Source organism: Lepus europaeus, chromosome 1 (genome assembly GCF_033115175.1).
Source record: "Lepus europaeus isolate LE1 chromosome 1, mLepTim1.pri, whole genome shotgun sequence".
Taxonomy (NCBI): domain Eukaryota; kingdom Metazoa; phylum Chordata; class Mammalia; order Lagomorpha; family Leporidae; genus Lepus; species Lepus europaeus.
Genome location: NC_084827.1, coordinates 146,526,820 through 146,540,995, shown reverse-complemented (window position 1 = coordinate 146,540,995; position 14,176 = coordinate 146,526,820). Strand labels below are relative to the sequence as shown.

At 44.4% G+C, this 14,176-nt stretch overlaps 1 protein-coding gene across 1 annotated transcript in view; it reads left to right on the top strand.

Annotated features, from left to right (window-relative positions):
• Positions 1-14,176, top strand: part of ICA1L (islet cell autoantigen 1 like) — a 50,625-nt gene that overhangs the window by 16,359 nt on the left and 20,090 nt on the right. The window contains exons 7-8 of the mRNA XM_062201433.1: positions 1,390-1,475; positions 5,241-5,284. Of these exons, the coding sequence (XP_062057417.1) occupies positions 1,390-1,475; positions 5,241-5,284 (130 nt within the window). The remainder of the gene's footprint in view (positions 1-1,389; positions 1,476-5,240; positions 5,285-14,176) is intronic.

Here is a 14,176-nt window from a genome sequence, read left to right as displayed (position 1 = left end):
CACTGCGTAAAGCAGCCACTAGTTGGCCTGCCACTCATCTCTGCACCACCTCTGCAGCCCAGCTTCCCCTTCCTCCTGGTTTTCAGTGCAGACCAGAGGAAACCCTTAAGAGAATGCAAGTCAAGGGGGTACTCTGACCCTAATCTTTGGTGGCCTAAACTAGAAATCTATAGTCACAGGCATGTTCTGATAGTGGTTCTTCTTTGAGGTAGACCATGCCCATGTGGAAAGCTATGTCAAAATGATGACCTCCTCATTTATTAAATTTATTAAATTAAGTCAGTAAAACTCTCCCTTTGTTTGGATTTTGAAAAAAAAATGGGGGGGGGGGAGGAGGTTGCCTGTTTACTGTGTCCATGACAAAGTAAATCTAGCTGTGGATCTACTTGACAATTAAAAAAAAATTTTCCTTCTTTTACTTCTATGCCAATGTCACAGATGTGGATCAAGATCCCTGAACCATGCCAGTCATGGTCATTATGTGTGTCTCAGTGCAGCTGAAGAGCCTGAGATGTCAAATTAGGTCTTTCCATATCATGTACCTATAAAAGGACCTTTTGGGCTATGATTAATAATGCTTTGAAAATTTGTCTATCTTCCCATCACCTTTGCCTGTGGCTTATCCAGCAGTCTCACTATGGTAATCATTTAATTCATTTCTGGTAGGCTAGGTTTGACCTTACTGTCCTGCCTTATTTTCAGTAGGGCTGGAAGGGTGTTGCTGGTGGGTTTGCTAAAGCTACATTTGGTATCTCTGATGGGCTCATAGCCTGTCACCGCGTATTCCTGGGTTTGAGGATGGATTTTTAAGTCATGTTCTGACATGGCATTGTCCAGACAAAAGTTATCCTTGAATTGTATTTTGTTTTTTTACTTTTTCTATAACAGATGTTATCATTGGATAGCATACTGTATATTTAGGCAAACTTTATGTACAATTTCTGGTCAGAACTAAAGTTGCAAATCTTTAGCTGTATAAAATTACTTCAAAAGTTTGTGGGAAAATGGAATTAAAAGAGAAATTTATTTTGGTGCAAAAACTTTTGCAAATCATGCATGTTTTTCATAATTCTCACTTTCCATGAACTTGGATAAAGCTCCCTCATGTTTAAACATTGCAGTAAGGCTAGTCGTCTTTAGACTGTCACCAAGCAGTTAAGCCGACCAGTGGCCAGTCCACATCACAGTGTGTGTGGTTGCCACGGGCAGCCAGGATAAACACTTGAGGAAATGTGCTCTGAATTACATTAGCACACGTTTCCAGTATATCTCACTCTGTACTTCAGAACTAGTCCTGTTTTATACTGTCCTTTAGATTTTCTTATTTTGTCTGCAGAGAGAGAGACCAATTCTTTCCATCTACTTAACACTGAATTTCTTTAACCTTAGCGACTACAAGACACTCCAAGCAAGCTTATTGAAGACCACAAAGAAGAACAAACAGAAAGCAGCTTTCTTAGCAAAAACCTCCACAAGTAAGCAGATGTTATAAAAGAGGTCCTGGATACCATCATGGATGCATGTGGAAGAATTGTTTCTTTTCTGAAGGGTTACTGAATGCTTCAGTCATTTTTCCAGACAACACTGAACATTGGTTTTGAAGCCTTATATTATTTTTTTCCCTGGCAGGCAAAGGAGGTGACAGGTGTACCAAACAGGCTGTGGGAATTACTGCAGAGCTTAAACATTTTATTGAGAGCCCTGAGTTCCTCTAATGCCTCCCAGAAAGGACAGCTGGAGAGAAGAGGGGGCTGGGGCCAGCAGCCATGGGACACACCCTTGCATAATCCACCTCAGCACCAATACGGAGGCACTGGTTTTGCACCATGACATATGTGGGGGTACTTACAAATGTCTGCAGAAAATTGGAATGGAAAGATGAACTCATCTTGGTGCAAAAAAATTGAAATGCATGTATCCAAGGGATCTTCAAAAAGTGTATGCAAGTGCATATTTTGAAAAAGAACTCTATGAATGGATTCCAAAATTATTTTGCACCAAAATAAACTTTTAATTCAGTTCTCTATACATATTAGGAAGAACCCTCATCTATCCTTCATTTGCCTGTTTTCCTTTTGTTACCTTGTTTTTTTGTGTTCCTCTCAGAGCTGTCATTTAATTCCCATTTTATCCAGATCGGACTAAGAACAATCACACAAAATCTAAGACAACACACTGACAAGCCCGTATTGTTGAGCAGAAGGTGATTCTAAACAGAAGGCATTTTTGCTGCTTTCTCAGGTGTATTAGCAGGGAGCTGGATTGGAAGTGGGCAGCTGGGACTCCAACTAGCGTTCATATGGGATGCTGGCATCCCAAGCAGTGGCTTAACACACTGTGCCACAACGCTAGCCCCTCTATTCTCGTCTTTCATGGAGGTTTTCTTCCACATCTTCTCACGCACCTGTAGTATTGTGAAAGGTACTTTTCGTGTTAATAGATTTCCAAGCATTTTGCCTTCTCTTCCATCCAAGTTGGTAAACATCATTGGAAATTTCATTCTAATTCATAAGTATCTATTTGTAAAGTTTGCAGAGAAACACTGTGTTGCTTTTTTAAATGTCTTTAAAAACTTAAAACAACCTCCAGGGACTGTTGTTGTGAGCCAGTTTAGCCGCCTACTGTGACGCTGGCCTCCTGAGTCCAAGTGCCAATTCAAGTCCAGACTGCTCCAGCAGTCTGATCCAGCTTCCTGCCAATGCACCTGGGCAGGCAGCAGAAGATGGCCTGTGTGCTTGGGCCTCTGCTGCCTAGGCAGGAGACCCTGACAGCTTCAGGCTCCTGGCTTCCACCTGAGACAGAGCTGGCTGTTTTCATCATTTGGGTAGTGAGCCACCGAACCAGCTGGTGGAATTCATTCATATTCTCTCTTGCTCTGCCTTTCAAATAAATCCTTTTTTAAGCTTTATTTATTGATTTTTTTTTTTTTTTGAGAGCGTCATGGAGAGAGGGTGACAGAGAGAAATCTTCAATCAGCTTGTTCACTCCCCAAATGGCCTCAATGGCAGGCGCTGGGTCAGGCCGAAGACAGAAGCCTGGAACTCCGTCTGGGTCTCACACATGGGAAACAGGGGCCCAGGCGCCTGGGCCATCTTCTGCTTTCCCAGGTGCATTAGTAGAGAGCTGGATTGAAAGTGGAGCAGCTGGGACTCCAACCTGCTCCCATATGGGATGCTGGCATCGCAAGCAGTGGCTTAACCTGCAGCATCACAGTGTCAGCCCCAATGAATACATCTTTAAGAAACAACAAGGGGCTGACTTGTGGCCTAGCAGGGAAGGCTATCTCTCTCTTCCTCTCCCTTTTCCTCTCTCTCTGTAACTCTGACTTTCAAATAAATAAGTAAAACTTTCTAAAACAAAACAACACAACACAACGACAACCACTTCCAAGAGGAGGCACTGACTCTAGCAGTTGTGATGCCAGCTAAGACACCCACGTCCACTTCAGAGCACCTGGGTTCAATATCCAGCTCCAGCTCCTGACTCCAGCCTCCTGCTAATGCAGACCCTGGGAGGCAGCAGGGATGACTCCAGTAGTTGAATTTCTGCCATCCATGTAGGAGACTTGGACTGAGTTCTTGGCTTCAGCATGGCCAAATCCCAGGTGTAACAAATATTTGGGGATTGAACCACTGGAGTGGTTCAAGAGAGTCACTCTCTTTCTCTTTGACCCTTTGCCTCTCAAATAATATTTAAAAACCTAGTAATTGTGGGGTTATGCTTGTAAATAATTTCTATATCTGTATTTGATTCCTTTTTTTTTTTTCTTTATAAATAGTTTTTGAAACAATGACAAGAAGAGAGAGAGAGATGTTTCATCCACTGGTTACTCCTCAAATGCTCACAACTGGGGCTAGGTCAGGTTGAAGACAGGCGCCATGAACTCCATGTGTGTCTCCCACACGGTGGCTGGGACCCAAGCCCTTGGCCATCATCTGCTCTCCCAGGTGCATTAGCAGGAAGCTGGATCAGAAGCATAGAGTAACCGAGACTTAAGCACTCTGATACAGGATGTGAGTGTCCCAAGTAGTGGCTTAACATGCTGAATCATAACACTCAGCCCTGTAGTTGATTTTTTTTGTCTCACTTTTTGATTATTACAAAAAATGAATGCCATAGGGGCTGGCGCTATGGCACAGCGGGTTAATGCCCTGGCCTGAAGCGCTGGCATCCCATATGGGTGCCGGTTTGAGACCCGGTTGCTCCACTTCCCATCCAGCTCTTTGCTGTGCCCTGGGAAAGCAGGGGAAGATGGCCCAAGTTCTTGGGCCCCTGCACCTGCATGGGAGGCCTGGAAGAAGCTCCTGGCTCCTGGCTTCGGATTGGCACAGCTCCAGCTGTTGCAGCCAATTGGAGAATGAACCATCGGATGGAAGACCTCCCTCTCTTTCTGCCTCTCTTCTCTCTGTGTAACTCCGAGTTTTGGATAAATAAATAAATCTTTAAAAAAAAAAAGAATGCTATAAATATTCAAAATTAGGATTGTTTGAGAATATTTTAGGCTGATATTTTTTCCCCACGAATCACTTTTTTTTTTTCTTCAAAATAAAGTGCCCTACTTTTTCAGGAGCTCTTCAGTTCCTTCTATTGAGTTCCCATGGATTCTTGAACAGAAAAATGAAGTTTTGTATGCTAGTTCTTTGGTATAGGTCTTCCTATACCAAGATGTTGTCCATGCTAAGCATTGCTTACCCAAAATGCTTGGAGCCAGAATTGTTTGAGATTTCAGATTTTTGGAATAGTTGCATATATATAAAATGAGATATCATGGGGAAGGGACTCAAATCTAAATATGAAATTCATTTATGTTTTATATACACCTTATACACATAGGGTGAAGGTAATTTTATACAGTATTTTAAATGACTGTGCACGTAACAAAGTTTCTTGGCATGGAATTTTCTGCTAGTTGCATGATATGAATACACGGAGTTTCAGATTTTGAAACATTCTGTATTTTGGGTAAGTCATGCCCAGCCTGCATTGAGCACGTGTGGTGCTGATGTCGTCATGTGGATACTCAGTAAATGGTTCCTGGAAGAATAATGGGTGAAAGGTTTTCGCATTCTGTATAGCACTATATAAGAAGTAGGAAATATTCTTAGACATAGATCTTAGGAGATCTACCAGACAACTATTTTATATGTCTCTTAAATTAAAAAAAAAAATGTTTTAAAACTATTTGGGGAAGATGAATCTCAAATATATTTTAACCAAAATCTTTTTTTTTTTTCTTTCAGGTTAGCATTGTCAGATGAGGAAGTGAGCTTAGGGAATGAGCCAGGTAAGATTGTGAATTCATGATTTGGGAATGAACATAGTTTAAATGTCAGAACAATTTATCACAACCTTTTAGAGAGACTGTGTTAATGTCTATTCAATTAAGAAAACATGTTAAGTCATTTCTCACCAAACACTCCTTGAGTTACCTTGTAAGATAACCTGGTTGGAGGGCCTGGGAGTCTTTAGGGAGGCTGAGGGTCACATGATTGAGTTGTGAGTTTTTCTTCAGACTTAATTTGTGTTCTTATTTTGCAAAACATATTTGTACATACAGCCAACATGTATTTGGATCATTGTGGCTAAAAAAGATGACAGACTTTGGAACCAGGAAAATCTCAGCCTAAATTGGGCTTTTTAAAATAAACCTTTTTTGCCTCTAGCGATAGTCTCATCTGAAATATGCGTCATTTCTGCCCGCCTTGCCAGGGACATTAGGGCTAGAGGTGATGTTTACAGACTTCGTAACACACAGTAGGTGACCTATAAATGTGAGATCATTTCCATATAGTTACATACATAGAGATTATACTTAGTAAATCCCATTTGTCAATTTACAATAATCCCCATTCCCACCCCCAGCCAGTCACTAACCTGCTTTCTGAATATAGGTATTTGCCTTTCCTGGCCATTTCATATAAATAGAATTCTCCAATATGTCTTCTCATGTCTAACCTCTCACTTCATTTAATGTTTTTGAGGTTCAGACCTGATGTAGATCGTGTCAGTGGTTCCTACCTTTTGTCTTTTGTGTGGGTGTCCATAAATTTTGATATATAGTATTTTAATTTAATTTAAATTATTTTAAAATTTTCATTTTATCTTATGACTTACAGCCATTTTGAAGTGTATTTCTGGACCTGCCAAATTGTGGTGTTGTTAAATTAATTTTGCTTTGATTTTAACTAACCTGCATTATGGCCAGAGAATCTGTTCCTCTGGCACTAGTTCTTTGAGTTATCAGGACTTACATTACAGAATAAAGTAGGCACCATTTGTGAATGTGTCATGTCCTTGAGAAGAACGTGTACTCTCCCTATTGAATGCAGGAGGCTCCATATGCCTGTTAAGTTTGTTATTTGTGCTGCCCCAAGTTTTCTGTATCTTTACTATGTTTTTACTTGATGTATCAAAGGTTGAAAATGTTTTAAAATCGCCCACTGTTGAATTGAAATTTTCAACTTCTTCCTGTAATTTTCCACTTGATACATTTTGAGGATTTGGGGATGATGAGGGTATATATAATTTAAAAATTTTAAAAATCTTTTTGATGAGTTAATCTTTTATCCATTAAATAGTGATTGTTCCTCTCCTTAATAACACTTTTTAAACCCTTCTTTATATATTATTGTCAATTACTGCTTCCTTTTGATTAGTATTTATGTTAACCACTTTTTTCATACTTTTATTTTAAAATTTTTCTTATCCTTACACTTGTGTCTTAGATATGTCCCTCATAAGATTTAGCTGGATTTTAAAGAAAGATATATCAGACGACCAGCGCCACGGCTCAATAGGCTAATCCTCCGCCTGAGGCGCTGGCACACCGGGTTCTAGTCCCGGTCAGGGCGCCGGATTCTGCTCTGGTTGCTCCTCTTCCAGTCCAGCTCTCTGCTGTGGCCCGGGAAGGCAGTGGAGGATGGCCCAAGTGCTTGGGCCCTGCACCTGCATGGGAGACCAGGAGAAGAACCTGGCTCCTGGCTTCAGATCAGCGTGGTGCGCCGGCTGCAGCAGCCATTTGGGGGTGAACCAACGGAAAAAGGAAGACCTTTCTCTCTCTCTCTGTCTCTCTGTCTCTCTCTCTCTCTCTTTTTCTCTCTTTCTCTCTTTCTCTCTTTCTCACTGCCCACCGTGCCTGTCAAAAAGAAAGAAAGAAAGAAAGATATATCAGTTTGTTATTCTTTTGATTGGTGAATTTTGTCATTCCTTTTCCTTGTTACTACTTATTTTTGGTCCTATACTTTCTGTTATACCTAAGTATATGTATTTTATTTTATTTTTTAAAGATTTATTTATTTATTTGAAAGAGTTACACAGACAGAAGAGAGGCAGAGAGAGAGAGAGAGAGAGAGAGAGAGGTCTTCCATCTACTGGTTCACTCCCCAAGTGGCCATACCAGCTGGAACTGTGCCAATCCGAAGCCAGGAGCCAGGAACTTGTTCAGGGTCTCCCATGCAGGTGCAGGGGCCCAAGGATTTGGGCCATCCTCTACTGCTATCCCAGCCCATAGCAGAGAGCTGGATCAGAAATGGAGCAGCTGGGACTCAAACTGGCGCCCGTATGGATGCCAGCACTACAGGTGGCAGCTTTCCCTGCTACACCACAGCACTGGCCCCAGTATCCCAGTATATGTCTTTTTTTTTGGACAGGCAGAGTTAGACAGTGAGAGAGCGAGAGAGAAAGGTCTTCCTTCCGTTGGTTCACTCCCCAAATGGCCGCCATGGCTGAAGCTGCGCCGATCCGAAGCCAGGAGCCAGGAGCTTCTCTAGAGTCTCCCATGTGGGTGCAGGGGCTCAAGGACCCGGGCCATCTTCTACTGTTTTCTTGGCCATAGCAGAGAGCTGAATTGGAAGTGGAACAGCCAGGACTCAAACTGGTGCCCATATGGGATGCTGACACTGCAGGTGGCAGCTTTACCTGCTGTGCCACAGCACTGCCCCTTCATGCTGTTTTTTATTTTTATTTTTTTGACAGGCAGAGTGGACAGTGAGAGAGAGAGACAGAGAGAAGTCTTCCTTTGCCGTTGGTTCACCCTCCAATGGCCGCTGCGCTGATCCGAAGGCAGAAGCCAGGTGCTTCTCCTGGTCTCCCATGGGGTGCAGGGCCCAAGCACTTGGGCCATCCTCCACTGCCTTCCCGGGCCACAGCAGAGAGCTGGCCTGGAAGAGGGGCAACCGGGACAGAATCCGGTGCCCCGACCAGGACTAGAACCCGGTGTGCCGGCGCCTATTGAGCCGCGGCACTGGCATGCTGTTTTAATTACCATAGCTCTGTAGTGTATACTGAAATCACATATTGTGATGCCTCCAGATTTTTTCTTTTTGTACCATATTGTTTTGGCTCTTCAGAGTCTTTTGTGTTTCCATATAAATTTTAGCCTTGTGTGGAGATTTTAACAAACTGCTCCAATTCATGAACATAGGAGATTTTTTCATTTTTTGTTTTTTTATCTTTACAATTTTTGTAATTTGCACAGTAGAAGTCTTTTACATCCTTGGTTAAATTTATTCCTAGGTATTTTAATATTTTGGTAGCTACAGTGAAGGGGATTGCTTTCGTGATTTCTTTTTGAATAGTTCACTGTTGATATATAAATGTCCTATTGATTCTCGTATGTTGATTTTATATTCTACAAATTTGCTAAACTCATTCATAAGCTCTAATAGTGTTGGTGGAGTCTTTAGGTTTTTATACATATAGAACCATATCATCTGCAAACAAGGATAATTTAACTTCCTCTCTTTCTATTAGTATGCATTTTATTTCTTTCTCTTTTATTTCTCTCTCTTAATTACTCTGGTTAAAGTTTCAATACTACATTGAATAAGAGTAATGAGAGTAGGGGCAGGCATTTGGCCTCGTGACCAAGTGTGGGCTTTCAGTCTAGTGGATAAGGCGCCACGTGGGACACCCAGAACTCCTGTCAGAATTTCGGATCGGAGTCCTGGCTGTGCTTCTGATTCCGGCTTCCTGCTCCTGTGGACCCTGGGAGGAAGCAGGTGATGGCTCAAGTGGTTGAGATCCAGACTGAGTTCTAGGCTCCTAGCTTCAGCCTGTGCCAGCCTTGGCTGCTGTATATGTCTTTCTGTCTGTATGCCTTTCAAATAAAGTAAATAAATAAAAACTTTTTAAAACAATGCCAGTTGAGACCTGCCTCCCATATCAGAGTGTCTGAGTTTGAGTTCTGGCTCTGCTCCCAATTCCAGCTCCCTGGTACTGGGCAGTCTGGGAGGCAGCAGGTCTTTTCTCAAGTAGTTGAGTCCATCCCACTTATCTGGGAGATGTGGATTAAGTTCCCTGCACCTGCTTTGGCTTTTCCCAGACCCAGCCATTATGGGCATTTGGGGAGTGAACCAGCAGATGGGAGATCTGTCTGTCTGCCTCTCTGACTCTCTGCCTTTCAAATAAATAAAAATTAAAAAAAAAATAAAGCGTGGTGAGAATAGACATTTTTGTCTTGTTCCAGATATTGAAGCAAATACTTTCAGCTTTTCTCTATTCAATATTAGGTTGGCTTGAGTTTACCATATATATAACCTTTATTATATTGAGGTAAGATCCTTCTATACATAATTTGTTCAGGGTATTTATCATGAAGACCTATTGAATTTTTGTTGAATTTTTTTTTGGAATCTACTGAGATAATCATGTGATTTTTATCCTTTGTGGTGTATTTATATTTATTAATTTTTCATTTGTTGAACCATTTTCCATTCCAGGTGTAAATCCCACTTGATCATGATAAGTGATCTTTTTAAAATTTTTACTTATTTGAGAGCCTAGGAGAAGGAGAAGAAGAAAGAGAAAGATTCTGTCTATTGGTTTGCTCTCCAGATACCTGCAGATGGTTGGGACTGGGCCAAGCTGAGACCAGGAGGAAACAGGAGCTCATACCGGATCTCCCCTGTGGGTGGCAGGGACCCAGTCACTTGAGCCATCACAGCTGCCTCCCAGGGTCTGCATTACAGGAACCCGGAGTCAGCAGCCTGGAAGGTTTCTGCTGACAACATGCTGTTAGATTCATGGAGGTCCTCTCAGTGTGACTCCGCATTTTTCTCTTGGAGACTTTAGAATGCTGTCTTTGCGTTGTCCTTTCAATAGTTTGACTGTAGTGAGCTGTGGTAAGGGTTTTTTCTGGTCTTGTCTGTTTGGGACCCTGTGGGCCTCCTGAATGTAGATGTCCATGTCATTCCCAAGATTGAGGAATTTTCAGCTGTTGTTTCATTGAATACAGGTTTTTTTTTTTTTTTTTTTTTTTTCCCTTCTGCTTAAAAGGCAGGGCAAGTTCAGTGGGGAGCTCTTCCTTAGGCTGGTTCACTCTCCAAATGCTCACAACAGTGAAGACTGGACCAGGCCGAAGCCAGGTGCTAGGAACTCTGTCCAAGTCTCCCACCTGAGTGGTAGGGGACCACACACTTGAGCTATCACCACGTGCCTCACGTGCCTCCCAGGATGCATTAGCAGGGGGCTGGATTGGAAATGCAGTAGCCAGGACTCAAACTGGCAAGTGTCACAAATAGCAGCTTAACCTACTGCCACAACACCTGCCTCCAGTGAATACATTTTTATGTCTTTCCCCTTTCCTTCACATTTGGGAAGTAAAATATTTGTTCATTTTATCTGGCTGGCTGTCAGATAAAATGTTATTTTCATTTTTTAAAAAGATTTTTTTATTTATTTGAAAGGCAGAGTTACAGAGATGAAGAGGCAGAGAGAGAGAGAGAGGTCTTCCATCCGCTAGTTTGCTCCCCAAATGGCCACAATGGCTAGAGTTGGGCCAATCTGAAGCCAGGAGCCAGGAGTTCCTCTGGTTCTCCATGTGGGTGCAGGGGCCTAAGCACTTGGGCCATCTTCTACTGCTTTCCCAGGCCATAGCAGAGAGCTGGATCGGAAGTGGAGCAGCCGGAACTCAAACTGGCACCCATATGGGATGCTGGCATTGTAGGCAGTGGCTTTACCCTCTACGCCACAGTACCAGCTTCCTTTATTTTCATTTTTCTTTGGGATTTTTTATAAGATCTGTCTTCATATTTAGATTTTCTTTCTTTTGCTTAATCTAGTCTGTTGTTTAGGCTTTCCATTGTATTTTTTATTTGATTTATTGAGTTCTTCATTTCCTGTGTATCTGTGTGATTCTATTTAAGATCTCCCCCTCTTTCCCTCCCTCTCTCTGCTGAATTTCTCATTCATATCATGCATTGTCTTCCTGATTTTCTTTAACTGTGTGCTCTTGTATCTTATTTATAATCAATCTCTTGAATTCTTTACCGGGCTTTTTGTCAGTCTCCTTCTCTACGGGGTCTGTTGCTAGCGAGGTATCGAGTTCCTTTGGAAGCGTTGTGTTACCTTGCTGTTTCATACGTCTGTGCCAGTGTGTTGAGATGCGCCCATCTATGTCTTGGTTGTCTCCACAGCTTGTGAGATGGTTTTCATGGTAACTGGATTTGTTTTCAAGTGGCGTCTTTAGATGTAGGTTTCGGTGCCATCATATAGTCTCCGTTTGCCTTTGGTGCCATCAGCAGTGGGAGTCTGGGCTGTTCTTCCATCCCAGCAGGGGCAGGGCAGCGGTCAGGGGAACACAGGTTCGCAATCCTGGTGGGGCTCGAGGTCCTAGCAGCTGCCTGAGGCACAGGCCAGTCCCGTGGTCCCTGCAGTGGCTTGTGGCGTTGTAGAGTCCTGAGTCTGCAGTGCCAGCTGGGATGCTTTGGGTCCCAGCAGGGAGCTAGGGACTGGGGCCGGGATAACAGGAACATCAGTGTCAGTGTTGACAGGCTCCTGTGGGTTGGCTGGCAACTCACATGGGTCGGACCGAAGTTGCAGGTGCACAGCTGGAAGTGCTGGTGCTGCAGGTCCTAGCTATGGGGAGCACTGCTCTGGGTGTTGCAGGGAGAGTAGGGAGTTGGGTCCGAGGGAGCACGTGCCTCTACTTCTCTCATCCTGGGGCAAGATCCTGCTGCTGTAAGGTCCACACATCCTCTTGTAGTGCAGTGCTGCCTGGGTGAGGGTACTGGCATCCCCATGGCTATGCTGCATCTGGTTGGTTTCCTGAGCCTGAGTCTTCCATGCTAGTGTGGTGGGAGTGCCTGGGGGCCCCAGGGAGTGGGTGTGGCAGGGCCTTCTGTGCCCTAGGACAGTACCGAAACCTGCAGCCGGGGCAGTTCTGCAGCCACAACATGGGCAAGAGACAACGTGAGGACCTTCTCTGAAGCAAGCTCCTTACACAATCCAGGGAGCTTTGCCTGGTGGGCCCCAAGCCCGTGATGTCTGCATCCCCTGTGCAACTGGACTGGCTGCCAGCCTGAGGCTTTGTGCTGAGGCATCCCCACTGCCCCCGCCAACCACGGGGCCGGGTTTGTCACTGGCCTTTGCTCTTCTCTTTATGTCACCCCACGTTTCTGTGTCCTGCAGGCTCCAGTCCCTCCCTTCCTGGTCGCAGAGTTCTCCCTCGTGCACTCACCTGGAAGTGCAGCTATTTATTTGTTGGCTTGGTTTTTCTCTGTGGAGGAGGAGGAGGCAAATGCTGGGCACCAATCTCCAGGTCCTCTCTTCTTCTTCTTCTTTTTTTTTTTTTTTTAAGATATATTTATTTGGAAGACAGTTACAGAGAGGCAGAGGCAGAGAGAGAGAGGTCTTCCACCTTCTGGTTCACTCTCCAAATGGTCACAACGGCCAGAGCTGTGCGGATCCGAAGCCAGGAGCTTCCTCCAGGTCTCCCACATGGGTGCAGGGGACCAAGCACTTGAGCCATCTTCTACTGCTTTCCCAGGCCATAGCAGAGAGCTGGATTGGAAGTGGAACAGCCGGGTCTCGAACGGGCACCCATACAGGATGCCGGCACTGCAGGCAGCTTTACTGGCTACGCCGCAGCGCCGGCCCTCCGGGTCCTCTTGTGCATCCCTGTGAAGGTTGCTTTGAAGTCTGTGTCTGTTCCATCCGGCAGCTGGCCGCTCTCACGTGTGGCTCCCGTGGCCTGCCTTCTTTGTGGTCGATGGGTCAGGTATATTTTTGTTTCTTTGCATGCCTCATATGGTTGTGTTGGAAATTAGACATTTTAGATGATGTATTTTAGTAATTTGGGGTACTGGTCCCCCCACCCCTCAGCAGTGCCGGTTTCCAAGATTTGCTTGTTTATTTGTATATGATAGGCTGGATTATTGCATAGGAATCTTTTCTTTCTCTTTTTGTTTAAATATTGATTTATGTATTTGAAAGGCAGAGTTACAGAGCATGAGAGAAGTCTTCCATCCGCTAGCTGGCTCCCCAGATGGCTGCAACAGCCGGAGCTGAGCTGATCTGAAGCCAGGAGCCAGGAGCTTCTTTTGGGTCTCCTATGTATGTGCAGGGGCCCAAGGACTTGGGACATCCTCTACTGCTTCCCCAGGCTATAGCAGAGAGCTGGATCAAAAGTGGAGCAGCCAGGCCTCAAACCAGCACCCACATGGGATGCTGGCACTGCAGGCTGAGGCTTTACCCGCTCCGCCACAGCGCAGGCCCCAGGAATCTTTCTTCATCTTGCCCTCTTGCACCCCTAACTGGGGGACCCCTAACAGGAGGCAGGTTTGCATTTGCCCATGTCAGCCTGGGGTGGGCGTGGCTCTAGCAGAGTTCTCTGACCACACCCAGCTTTAAGCTCCACTCATTTCTAGCTGATTGGTCTGTGGATTGCAGCAATGCCCTGCAGCATCAATTGTTCCACAGACTTAAGCAATTCAACTTGGACTCCTTTGAAGCAATAGTCAGTGTTTGAAATTTGTTCTGACCCCCAGCTGACTTTTTTCCCCTGTTCTTCCAGACAAACAAGCTGGCCTAACGTTTAGCCTCCAATGAAATTCTCAGTGTCCTCACAGTTGCTTTTCACCACAGTCTCTGATATTTATTTATTTTTAATTTATTTGTGAGGGAGGGGGGAGAGGAACTCCCTGAAGACCTGCAGAGGCTGTTATAGGACCAGGGGTGGAGCCAGGAGCCAGGAGCCAGGAGCTCAATCCCTGTGGGTGGCAGGGATTCATGAAGCCATTGCTGCTGCCTCCCGGGTCTGCACTGGCAGGATGCTGGAGCTGTTCGCTGGGTGAATCCGGGTTCTTATCTCTGATGCAGGAAAGAATTCAAAGAGAAGCTGTAGATCACATTTGTGGAGGAATAAGATTTACTAGAGGAGCAAAAAGCACATACTCAA